At 46.6% G+C, this 12,939-nt stretch overlaps 1 protein-coding gene across 4 annotated transcripts in view; it reads right to left on the bottom strand.

Moving 5' to 3' along the window:
* The window catches only part of GASK1A (golgi associated kinase 1A), an 82,692-nt gene that overhangs the window by 45,688 nt on the left and 24,065 nt on the right, over nt 1-12,939 (bottom strand). The window contains exon 1 of one of the 4 annotated variants that reach the window (XR_005376895.1): nt 7,856-8,225. The exons of 2 other annotated variants lie outside the window; for them this stretch is intronic. Coding sequence is in view for 1 of the 2 variants with exons in the window: in XM_038570603.1 (XP_038426531.1) it covers nt 7,856-7,858 (3 nt within the window). In the remaining variant the exon portion in view is untranslated. Of the gene's footprint in view, nt 1-7,855; nt 8,226-12,939 lie in introns of those variants that run through there. One more of the 4 variants, XM_038570603.1, reaches the window with a different exon arrangement.

Below are 12,939 nucleotides of genomic sequence, written 5' to 3'. Positions count from 1 at the left end.
TTATGTTTGTGAGGAAACAGGCTGAGGGGTTAAGGGTTCAGTGACTTGTTCAAGGTAGTAAGCAGGGTTTGACTTTAGTTCTGATTACAAATCACCCTTCGAATGCTTCATGCTTTAAAACTGCACCAGAAAAAAAAAAAAAACTGCACCAGGTAAGCTACTGTAACAATTGCAATTTAAACCCATTCACCCCTGAGAGTGAGTGGCACTGCCAGGTAGATGAGTGCAGGTGAAGAAGGAGCCAGGAGCCTTTCCTAACTCTCAGTGAGGTGACTAAACAGAGCAGCATTGCCCGGTCAGCCATCCACACCCCCTCCCCAATGGGAAATGAAAGGATTTTAACTAGACTTTCAAGAGAAAATGTTCTGAGAAAAAAAAAAAAAAAAGGAATACAATAGCATCTTTGTAGCTGCAACCGGAGCTCTAGAGCGCCAGGAGAAGTGAGGGTAGTTGGGGGGAGGATGGGGAGACAGAATTTGGTGGCTGACTATATGAGCTGACTGGGACGGGGCCTGCAGACAGTGGCTGGGTGTATGGGGAGGCTGGGAGGGAGTGTTCATGCAGGAGGCCACCCTTGCTGCCCGCCAGCCCCTGAGCTGGGGTCCAGTTCCCCCAGGAGGTACACACTGAGCCTCTGTGTGGACAGACAACAGAGCCACTCTGTCCTAGAGAAAGAAGCCTGTGTGTCCTGCCCACCTTCCTCAGAGCACAGGGATGGACATCCAAATGGCCCATTCACTAGCCAGCCCGCTTCTAGTCCTCACATTGCCTGCAGCCTCCACCTCTCATGGATTCAGGCATCCCAGGCAGCACAACCCAGAGCCCCATCCCAGCCTGGGCACAGCTTGAGCCTTTGACTCCTCCCTGCCACCCAACCCACTTCCTTCCATCTGGGTGGTCATGGGTTATCACGTGATCCTTGGTGCTGGAGCTCAGGCATCTCCTTTGGGGAAAAGAGTGAAGGAGGTTATGGATCCCATACTTTTTGAAATTATGACCCTCTGATATTACAGGTTTGACTCTATTTGGGTCTTCCATTCCTACCTCAAGCATGCACCAAGCATTTATAAGTACTAAAGTATTTCTTTTTAATTGTTGCCAGAACGAAGAAGAGAGGCATGGCCTCTGCCCTCAAGTTTACAGTCCAAATGCAAAGCCGATCATAGACAACACTGCCCACCGAAGTACTTAGCTGGATTACAGGAATTATTGAAGGGGGTATATGCTGCTTGTTTATGTATATGAAGGAGTAGATTCACATGGATAATCTCCTTCCAGGAAATGTGGAAAATGAGATATAAGAGACAGAATTTCTTGACAGTTTGCCAGTGCCTGGTGCATTAGAAGTGACTTCACAGCACTGGTGCAAAATCAGTCTGGACACAGGCAAGGCTAATACTCCTCTGGCAGGAGCACCGGGAGACACAGGGCATGTGAAGCACAGAGAAGCTGTGGCAGTGAGCCTTGCTAGTCAGGACAGTGGAAAACATCACTGCTCTGCCAGAGGGCAACACACTGCTAAAACCAGCCCAGGACACTGTGCCCAGTACTGCCCTAGAGCCCTGCATCCCCTGAGTGAGTGCCATGTTCACAGGCTGTGAGGAACTCTTCCTCCTTCTGCGCAGGGGCTTGTGGGGAGAAGGGCCACCTTTTTTGTCTCTGAGCCTCAGTCTCCTCATCTCACATCCATACATCTCCGGCTCTGACTCTTCTCTTTCTCTCCCTTTCTCTCTTCTAGCTCTCTCCCCTCTGATGTCTTCCACCAGTTCTTTGGCTGATAGCATTTCTGAAAAAAAAAATCCCTACCTGACTTGGCTCCCATACATGGAACCACGAACCTGCTGCCTGAGCCAGATGAAAGAAAGGATTTGAATTCTCCAGGTGGTTCTGGAAGAGGCTGTTTGCTCATTGCAAGCAAACACCCTTGAAAGCCAAACAAAAACTGCCCACAAGTAAACAGTATGTGACACAGCCCCTTCCTGCGGCCACTTAGCAGAAACCCAAACTGAAGCCCATGGCAGGCGGGGAAGATGGGGGTAGAGAGATGAGGAGCCACACGCTGGCTGGCAGAGAGCACTAGGGCTCACAGGCAAGGTGGCTAGGGTAACATAACCAATGCTGCACTCATTTATTACTTGCAATTATCCCTAACCCATTTTTGTGATAGTGAGGGCAAAACCAACTTAGAAGATTAAGGGAGAAATGTCAAACACTTCACTGTGGCTTTTTAGAATATAACATGAAAAAAAAAAACTCTATTTTATAGAGTTAAAATGATTAGTATCATTTTTAAATAAGTTACTTCTATATCACGATTACTTCTAAGTAATTCTGCCCATCACGTCTGCCAGATCACCGTCATTTCCCAGACACTCCCCTCCACCCCCTGCAGCCTCCCCTCCCTCTGAAACTGTTCTCTAAAATGTAAACACATCCCACCTCACCATGCTCAAAACCCTTCCAGTGCCCCCACTGCCCTCAGTATAGTAACTCAAATCCTCAGCTGGGAAACCACCCATGCCCCTGAGCCAAGCTCTGCTTCCAACCCCACTTCTAGGAAGTTCCCCCTAATCTCCTCCCAGCCAACTTTTGACAGCTCATTTTTGCCTCCAGGGCTTTGCACATGCTGTTCCTTCTGCTAGACTACCTTTCCCCCTTCTTCTTGTATTATTTTAACTTACATACAGTACAATTAAAATTTTTGTGAATAGTTCTAGGAGTTTTCACACACATGTATAGAACCACCACCACAACTGGGATACAACAGTTCCATCACTCCAAAAGCCTCCCTCATGTCCTCCCTGTGGAGTCATAGCCTCTACATGCCTCCTCTGACAGTCATCACTCATTCTTCAATGCCTATAGCTTCACCCTGCCCAGAATGTCATATAAATGGAATCACACAGTAGGCAGCCTTTTGAGATTGATTTCTTCCATGCAGCAAAATGTCTCTGAGATTCCTCCATGCTGTTGGGTGTATCAGTAGATTGCACAGTATGGCTGGATCCCACCTTGTTAGTCCCATCTACAGTTGAGGACATTTGGTTTGTTTCCACATACTTATACATAGATTGTGAATTCCCCTTTCGTGGTCTTCTAGATGTGCTACTCGAGAATTCCAAAGCCACTGAGAGTAGACTTAAGCCCTGCCTAAAAGAGACACGTGTTCATTTAGAATCAGTCAAAGGCTGGGGAGCAGTGTGAGGCTCCTACTGTTTCCTCATCTTCCACTTCCTCTTCTCCCTCCCTTTCACCCTTAACACCCCTTCACCATGGAATTCACCAACTGCTATCATATCCATTCAGTGAGCAGGTCCAGGGGCACCAGGCTGGGCCCTTGGGGGATACAGCCAGATCCCAGGCCACTTCTAAGTATATGTGTCTGTATCTATATGTGTGTGCTGGAGATGAGGGTCCACGCAGAGAAGGGCAGCCCAGGGATTACCCACAAGCCACTGTTCCATCCTCACTCTTGGGCCACACGATCCTTCAGATGCTGACCTATGTAGACATATCCAGACAATACAGGGATAGCACTCCAAACTCCCCAGATGGAAATACTTCTTCCACAGTCATATCAAAAAAGGATCCAAGCAAAGATAGCCCAGGTTGCTCACAGCACCTGGGTCTCAAGGAGACCTAATGTACTCTGTTTCTAAATTGGTGGGGAGGGGTGGGGAGGGGTGGGGAGTGGGGGAGGGCTGGGTCTTCCTTCTGTTCTGAGAGGGCTGTCAGCATCTTTGAGGCCCACGTGAAATACATTTCTTTCACTAGCCCCTGAAATAGCTAAGGAACTCATTTCCTTGTGAGGCCTATTAACTGCCCCCACAACCTACCCATTGCTTTTTGAACCAACTCCTGCTTGGGCTGGTTAGGGCCAGTAGATTATTTAAAACCCTCTGCTCCCTGGCTAGTCCCGTGCAGAGCCTGGCTCTCATATGCAGCAGGTCAAGGGGGGCTGCCCACAAGAGAAAGGATATCAAATTCCCTATGGGCTCCAAGGGCTGGATGTCATGGTTCCCAGTTCTGATTCCAAAACCAGTTTAACCTCTTTCCTTCAGCTAAGCCTAACACACTTGGGCAAGGTGATTGGCTGGAGGACCCCAGCATTAGATTTCAGGGTCCTCTGTGGCTGAGTGGGGGCTGCATTCTCATCCAGTGTTCAGCAAGGATGCCCAGAGCACACAAACTGGGCAAACATCTGGAGGCTGGGCATTTCCTGCCTGCTGAGAAGAAATATTTAAAGGAGCAAGAAAATTGTTTTAGACTAGAATCTATCTGCATGTGATCCATACTGAGAGGAGAGTCCCAGAAGCCCCCCCTTGACTGGTAGTGAATGAAAATGCATTAGTGACTTCCTTACCATTTGTTTTAGGTTCTGACAAAAAGAAAACCTATTTTGTGGGTCTTCTGTAAAGAAGGTGCTATTCTTATAGCACCTTTGGGGCACCAAGTGTTTTCATCTCCATGATTGCATTTGCTCCTTATAACAGTCCATTATCATAACCCCACGTTACAGAGGGGTGTAAAGCTCAGAGTACTGGAGCGCTTACCCAGAGCCATGTGGGAGCCTAGTCTGGCACAAACTTCATTTTGATATCAAATCCTGTGCCTTTCTTTTGCCACTCTAACCTGCACCAAATGCCTCAAGTCTATAAAGAGGCAATAGTGTCTGTGATGGGACCTACATGAAGCGAGGAAAAGACCTCAGAGACCTGAATTCTATCTAACCCAGCTCTGAGTGACCTTGGGAAGGTCACATCCCTTCTATGATTTCATCTCCTTCTCCTGAAGATTCCCCTCTGTCTTAACCATCACGGATTTTATTAGCTCTTAGTTCTTTAGAGAATAACTGCCCTGTGTGTGGGTTCTCTTGAGATCCCCTTCCCTCCTGTGTGATGACATGCCCACAGCATAGAGTGAAGACAGACAAGAGGAAACCCCTCCCACACCCACACTTTGGGCCTTCGAAGGTAACTGCAGTAAAATCTTTTATAAAGAGGCTGAAGCAATTTGTTCTTGTGAGCTTGTCTGATTTCCACTTAGCCAGGCACTCAGATCCCCATTTCCATGGATAATCAGAAGCTGGCCGCATGCCACTGAAAACAGCTCCAAAGTGGGAAATGACCTAAAGTCCACAAGCAGAGAGATGATTATCAAAATCATGGTACTGAGCATTAAAAGTATGGCTATGGATATTTTTTGGAGATGCAGACATGGAACATGCTTTCACAAAAAGTGAAGCAAAACAAATCAGACTACAATACTGCATGTTCAGCATAATCTCAACTCTTTAAAATAATACTAAAAGAGAATAGGAAATATGCCAAAATGTTACCTATGGTTACCTATAGAAGGTGGCAGTGTGGCCAAATAGGTGATTAGGAAGAAAACATTGTGTCTTTTTAAGAATCAGGAAGAAGACTTTTTTTAAAGTTGGCAATAATAGTCTTAACTTCTTCTGTCCATATTCTTCATCTGAGTTCTAAGTCTTGGCACACATCAAGTCTCCTGCCATGATTGGCAAGTGTCCCAATCTTAGCTTCAGAAATACACACAGCAAGCCCGATCAGAGACCCACACCCACTCCAGGATGATCAGAAATACCCTCACAGGTCCCACAGCTCTGCCTTCAGTTTGCAGAAAGACATCCAAGGATTCCAGACTTTTAGCTTTATATTTCTAACCCCTGGTTTCTCATTTTATGTCCTCAGATCAGTAATATGACAGTCTTGAGGAATTACTGGATAAAGGCCACCATATTCAGACAAGTTGGGGAAGTTCACATCTCAGTTTTAATGAATAAAGAGAGGTTTCTCTGTGAAATTATCCTGCAAGAGGGCCATATAAGATGTATCATTTGCAGATGGAGATCACCAACACTTTCTATTTTAGGACTATCTCAAGGGGTGGGAGCTCTACAGATTCAGGGGGATCTGGGGAAGTGCAGTTCCTATTCCCTCAGCCTTCTAGCCTTGTGGTTCTCAGTCTGGCTGCACACTAGGGTCACCTGGGAGGCCTGAAAAATAAATCCCTTGGTCTAGGTCTGGTCTGGGGGGAAGTGCGAGCCAGGGCTGAGAACCACTTCTACCTCACACCATCATAATTGTCTATGCTAAGAAGTCAACACCAGATTGGGGTCCAGCCTCAGAATCATTCATGTATCATCCATTTTTGAAGCTAAATGTAACTTGAAAGGACATCTAGTTCAATCTCTCATTTTATAGAGGAAGAAACTAAAGCTCCCCCCCACCCACCCACAGCCCTGCCAAGATTCCTGACCCCTCACCTCTTCCTATGCTAGTTCCAGTCAGTATCTGGCTGTACCTTGGACCCCCAGGCCTCTGGCCCACAGGACTCTTCATTCAGAGGGAGAAGCAAAGGAAACCTTCAGACCTCCAGGGCCATTCTGCCGTCAGAGTTCGCTTATCAGGCTGCCCCTCTCTCTGGCAAGTGTACCCTGACACAAGTGAAATTCTGACTCAAGTCTTCTTCCTAACACACCAGAACTAAGGATGAGGAGCCAGGAAACTGCAGGCTTATGAGGACAGGAAGCCCATGCTGGCAGTAGAGCAAACATATCCACACACTTTAGGCTGCTAAAGCAGAAAGCAGGTACTTTCTCCCTTGTGCATTCTATCTCCATTGCAGGAGGCCTGAGACACCGAGACACCTTTAAAATCAAGAGACTCCTTCATACTGGTAACAACCTTCTGGGTTGATGGCCCCTACCCTCTTCTGGCAATACTCTTGCTCCTGAACATGAAATTTTGTAGTAAAAAATCTCCATAGTTCTCAGTTTCACATCCTATACCTCTGATCACCCCTCTTTTTCAACCCTAAAATTCCATTATTTCCTTCTCTTTAGCAGCACTGAGAAAGACACCTATGAGGACTGGAGAGGCATTATTAGGAGGGGAAGGTGAAACATATAGCCTCATAGGTACCCTTCCCTGAGCCCCTAGCTCCTATTGACCAGCTCATGGCCTCTAGCTCCCACAAGGGCAGAACACCTTTGGACCCAAGGAACTGTTCTCCCAGAGACCCTCCATCCTACAGGAGAATCCCAAGGCACCCTTCTGAACTCCAGGCCAGCAGCTAAGCTCCCCGGATAAGTATCTCCAGTGAACTCCAATCTGGCTTCTGTGAGCCTAGGAGTAGGGAGAGAGAGTGGGTCATAGAAGCAGAAGAAAGAACCCTTGTGGGTTCCTTCATAGTTCAAACTCATTCTGGTGTCTGACACCTTCCCCTCACCCCACTCACTCAGGGTAGGGCAGTGTACTATATATAGGAGCAGCGGGTGGAGGCTGCAGGTAGCTTCTACCTAGAAGCAGAGTTAATCAGCAGCCAGGCCTGAGGGAAGCCCCTTTCCTGAGGCTACACATGTAGCCTGGGTCATGCTCAAAGGGTCTATCTTTTCTGCTTGCTGGTGTCTGTGATTTTTATCAATGGAAAGGCAACGGTTCACAAGTTCTCCAACATCCTGAATAACATCCTAGACCAACCAGCACTCCCACATCTGCCCTATGGTCCAGAAGATGGAGCCAGGCACTGGACCTTTACCAGAACCAATTTATTTCTAGTGGATTAAGCTTCAGCCAGGGTGTACGGGTCCATAATGAAAGCGCCCTTGGTCATCCCCGTCAAGGAATGTGGCAACTCTGGTCGCTCACCCCTTGCCCCCCATACTTCCTCCTAGGTGCAGAAATAAAAGCCGCACCAAGTTCTAGAACTATTCTGGCTCGCGGAAGCTGCGCGGGCTCGGCGCACCCAGAGCCTCGCGCAATGTCTGCGGCCACCTGTCTGGATGCCCACCCGATCCGCCCACTCGAGCGTCCCCTCTCGAGGTTCCTACCATGTCCCCTGCGGTGGCTGGACCCGTTTCTCGGCGATCTCAGCCGGCTCGCCAGCTCATCCCACCGCCCCCGGGGCCGCCCCTTGCTCCGTGACTCTCCGAGGCTTCCCAGGACGCGGGTTTCCCGGACCGAGTGTCCACAGCTTCCCGGCGGCCAAGGGGCCCCACAACTGCTGGGTGTGCGGTGCGCTCAGGGATGCTCTGCAGGTGGGGTTGTTAGAGGACGTCTGGGATCTCCAGGCCACGGGGGATCCGCGTGTCTGCGGATCTGCGGTTCTGCAGGAGCCTCCACGATCAGTCAGGGACGTTCGCAGCGTTTGCGAGGTCCCTGCAGCGCGTCCCAGCCCAGCCTCCCCACTTCCCCGAAAGCGAAGGAGGAGGGAGCTCCTTTCACAATAAAAGCCCTGCCCCGGGCTCAGGCAGCCACAGGCGCCCGGAGCAGGGGCCCAGGTGCTAGGAAGGAAGGGGTCCGCCCGCCGGGGGAAGATCTGAGGCCGGGCGGCCAGGGCCGGGCAGCAGGGCCTTCGCCCGGGTCCCGCTGGGTGGGAAGGTGTGAAGGTGAACCCCCGGCAATCTGGAGAGAGGAGGAACGGCGAAGGGGAAGGAGGGGCTGGCTGGCCCACCGAGGGTCGCCGAAACTATTGCTCTCCCACGCAAAGCACAGAAAGAGAAGTCCTTTCACTGGCATCTCAGTAACCTTATTTGGGTTCGGTCTCCAAAGGCTATTTGGAAGGAATACAGTAGGAAAATCCTTTTACCACCTAAGGTCAGTCACAATGGATCTTTTCCCCCCTTGAGAATTAATCAGTTTAAGTCGCTGGACTAAGTGGCTGATACCGACCCCTCTGCTAGGGATGCATGGAATGTTTGTGTCCCCTGGGTCACCTATAGTTGGCTATGGCACAGCTGAGGCAGGACCTAAGGATCTGCGTGCTCCTTGCTGGAGAGAAGGCTGGGCTTGGAGTCCATAGTCCTGGAATTGGGGGCTGAACTGTTAACAGCTGTGTCACCTTCAACCAGTGATTGGACCTTTTTGAGACCTATGTTCCTAACTAGTCCAATGTTTGAATTTCAGGATTCTTAAGAGTCTATAGACATAAAGGTAGAGATGAGGGCAGAGTCAGCAGTAGGGTACCCTGAGAGGATCTGGGAATCAGGCTGAAAAATTACTCTCTGAAGTTGAAATTAACAAGAATCATCACTAGATGGACAGAAATCATCTTTCTGGGAGTCACCTGCTACAGAAGGATTTGAGGTTGAGATGATAGTACTTCTCAAGGAGAACAAATATACCGAGGTTTCCTTAAATTGTGTATGGGGGTGGGGAGACAGATGGAAGGGAAAGCATTTCTTCAGTCCTTATTATGTTCTGGATGCTTTCCATAGGTTATTTCATTTCAACATTACAAACAATCCTAAGAGGGAAATTTTGTTATCATCATTTTGCAAATGAAGAAACAGGAATAGGGAGTTGATTGACTCTCCTCAAGTCAGATAGTAAGTAGTTTTAGCAAATCAAAAGGCCTATTTGTTAAAACAGGAGAGAAAGAGGAAGAAATTGATAAACCAGGAAAGGGAAGCAGAATGCAGTGCTATAAACTGTAGCTTGCCTGGGATTAGGGTGTAGGGAGAGCACAGAAGAATCTAAGCGAATACTGGATGTGGACACTTATGGAGAAGGAAGTGGACCCTGCAGACTGTCTCATTCAGACATCTGAGGAAACAGTGTGGTCTTCTGAGCCTCCTTTTCTTCCTGTGACCCACATAAGATGTACATTCTATGCCATGACCCTTTACACAAACATCTATGTCTAAAACTCCCTAAAACCAAGTTTTATAAAACATTATTACATGTGACACACTCTGATATTTACCATTATATTTCATTTTAATTATTAGTAGTGATGGTCTCAAATCATTAAATTTATTTCAATAATACCCACTAATAAGAGCAGTTTGAAAAACACTACACTGGAGAGTGGAGCAGACATATATTTTTTAAAATTAATGTTTTCAAAGGGTTTTGTGGCATTCTGCAGAATTTATCTGTATGTATAAAAAGAATTTAAGAGGCTTGTTACTCAGGATGCCTGAGAGGCTCAGTGGTTGAGCATCTGCCTTCAGCTCAGGGCAAGATCCTGGAGTCCTGGGATCAAGTCCCACATCAGGCTCCCCACAGGGAGCCTGCTTCCCCTGTGCCTATATCTCTGCCTCTTTCTCTATGTCTTTCATGAATAAATAAATAAAATCTTAAAAAGAGGTAGCGATTCTGTTGGCCAAGTTTGAGAACACTGAGCACAGTTAAACAGACTCTCTTTCTCTTCAGCAGTAGGACTTGTCAGAGTCATCAATGCTAATGTGCATTGAGATTTCCTGAGAAAGTTGTAAAGTGCCCAGTGTTTCCCAGATTTACTGGATGCTAGCCTCTTTTTCTGAGGTCTCATGGGACCTGCTTGGGAAAAGCTGCTTCTAGGACCTGGCCCAGCCAGGTGAATTGTCAACATCAGAACAGAGTCAAAATCCTGCATTCTGAAGCCAGACTCCCAAGTTCAGCATCATTTTGTTCACCTGATTCCCAGCTCAGCAAAGAGGTGCCCAGATGGTGAATGTAGGGACTCCATTTGTAAGTGAACAACCGCCACTTTTGTAACCCAGGTTGAATGTGAGCAGTCAGTATCCCAGGAATGACCACAGCTGGGTAGGCAGATAAAACTGAGTTCTGGAATGGCCGAACTGAGGAGACACCTGGATCTGCCTGCAATGACTCCACCTGCCCTTTGCAGAATCCTGCCTAGAAAAAGCAACTCCCTTTTCTTTATTGCCTCCTACTTCCTTCCAGCCCTGCAGTGCTATGATTCAGACCACTTGTCCATAATATCTCAGATGTAATCATTTGCTTCCCTGACAACATCCTCCTGCATAGGGCCATGCCCGTGGCTGTGACTCAACAGGTCTACATGGTGACAATCTTTGACATGCACTTTTTTGTTCCCTGTCCCCATTTGCCAACTTTCCATGTATTTTTTGCATCACACTCTTGTGATTGGTGTTAATGTCAAGAAAAGTAAGAAGTAGCATTGCATTGCAAAACTGTCAGGCTATGGACGCCTAGGTGGCTCAGCTGCTGAGCGCCTGCCTTTGGCCCAGGGTATGATCCTGGAGTCCCAGGATCGAGTCTGGCATCAGGCTCCCTGCATGGAGCCTGCTTCTCCCTCTGCCTGTGTCTCTGCCTTTCTCTCTGTGTGTCTCTCATGAATAAATAAATAAAATCTTTTTTTTTTAAAAAAAAAAAAAGGAAAACAGGCTATCTACTAAAGCTAAATATACATGTGCCCCATGACCCAGCAAATCCTAGACCTTTACCCAACAGAAATGTCTACATATGGGTGTCAAAAGCCATGTACATACAAGAAAATTCTTTGCAGCAAATTGTTTGCAATTGTCACAAACAAGGAACAACCCAACCCAAACATCATCAGCAGTAGAAACAATAAGTAGATTGTGGTGTATTCACACAATGGAGTGTTTTACAGTCATGTCAATTCATGAACTACAGCCATACACAAACATTCTGTGGAGGAAAGAAGCCAGCCACAGAAATGGGCCTACATGTGCTTTCATTTATATGCAGCATACAAATAAGCAATGCGGACTTCTGTTGTTACAAGTCAGGTGAGTAGCTACCCATGGCAAAGTCATGACTGAAAAGAAGATATGAAGAGGGCTTTTGTGGTGCTGCTAGTGTTTTGTTTGTCAATCTGGCTACTAATTTGAGTACCAATTACTGATGACAAGAAATCAAGCTGTAATACTTAGGATATGTGCCTCTTTCTGTTCAATAGTCTATGACTATGATGAGAAACTTCAATAATAAGATACATGAAACAAAAATTAGCATATCCTATCTCTAGCCTCAAAGGACTCATAATCTATTCTAGCAGGCCCCAAACTTTTTAAAGTATTCACCTCAGTAGCAGTAAGTTTTTGAGGATATTCCCCAATATATGAATTACATATTTACAAGTTACCTAAGCATACCATCTTATTTTCTACCTATTATAAAATATCCAATAATAACTACAAAACTTTGAAAGGGTGAGATTAAGGGAGCAGAAATAGAAATTGAAATGTTTCTTTCCATATCTTAAGGGGTCTTCCTGTACCATGTTTGGGCTGTTCATGTCTCATTCTGAAAACCAGTGGCCAGAGTGATAGGAGAGAATGACAGGCGAACATATTAGTGCAATAAAAAGTAAGTAGGAGAAAATATGGAAGCTGTGAAGTAGACGGCCCTGTGCCTTCTCCCACACCCAGGGAAACTGCCCACACCTCAGGGCTGTGCTTGGGGATGTGACTTTCCTCAATTGCTGCTAGGAATGCAGGCAGCTTCTCCTACCTTGAAGTTGAGACTTGAATCAGACTCAGCCCTGTGGGCTTTGAAGATTTGATGAGGGCAAAAAAAAAAAATTGTAAGAGGTGGAGATTTATAACTTTGGGTCTAACTATTCTTTTCTTTTTCCAGGAAAACAGGACCTACTTTACACTCCACCCCCCTCAATCACACACACACACACTGTCCCACATGTATGTACCCATAGAACTCTTAGTCATGCAGAACTCTGTAATGAAAGGGAGAAAATTTTGTAAGGCTTGTGTTTCCAGGAAGCTGGATTATGGTAGCTGCTAAAGCTATTCACAAACATCTAGTACCCAATCTTTCAGACAATGAGTAGGATGTATGTCTTCCTGCCATTTGCGGTTTGCTGTGTTCATGTTACCAGCTTTAGCCAATGAAATGTTAAATATAAGTGCTATCACTTCTGGGTGGAAGCTATAAAAGCCAATGCAAGATTGGCCATGCTCCTTGTCTTATGCAGTGACTGAAAAGCTTATGTAAAGATGGAGCCTCCATCAGCCTGGATCTCTGGGTGACTATGATGAGCAGAGCATCTAACAAGACCTCACTAGATATGAGAGTGAATGAGAAATAGATTTATGTATTTAACCATCAAGATTCAAACATTGTTGCTATAGCATAACTTAATCCATTTGAATCACATGAATAAAATTACTTTGAGAAGAGT

This window comes from Canis lupus, chromosome 23 (assembly GCF_011100685.1).
Source record: "Canis lupus familiaris isolate Mischka breed German Shepherd chromosome 23, alternate assembly UU_Cfam_GSD_1.0, whole genome shotgun sequence".
NCBI lineage: Eukaryota > Metazoa > Chordata > Mammalia > Carnivora > Canidae > Canis > Canis lupus.
This window is presented reverse-complemented; position numbering and strand designations above follow the sequence as displayed.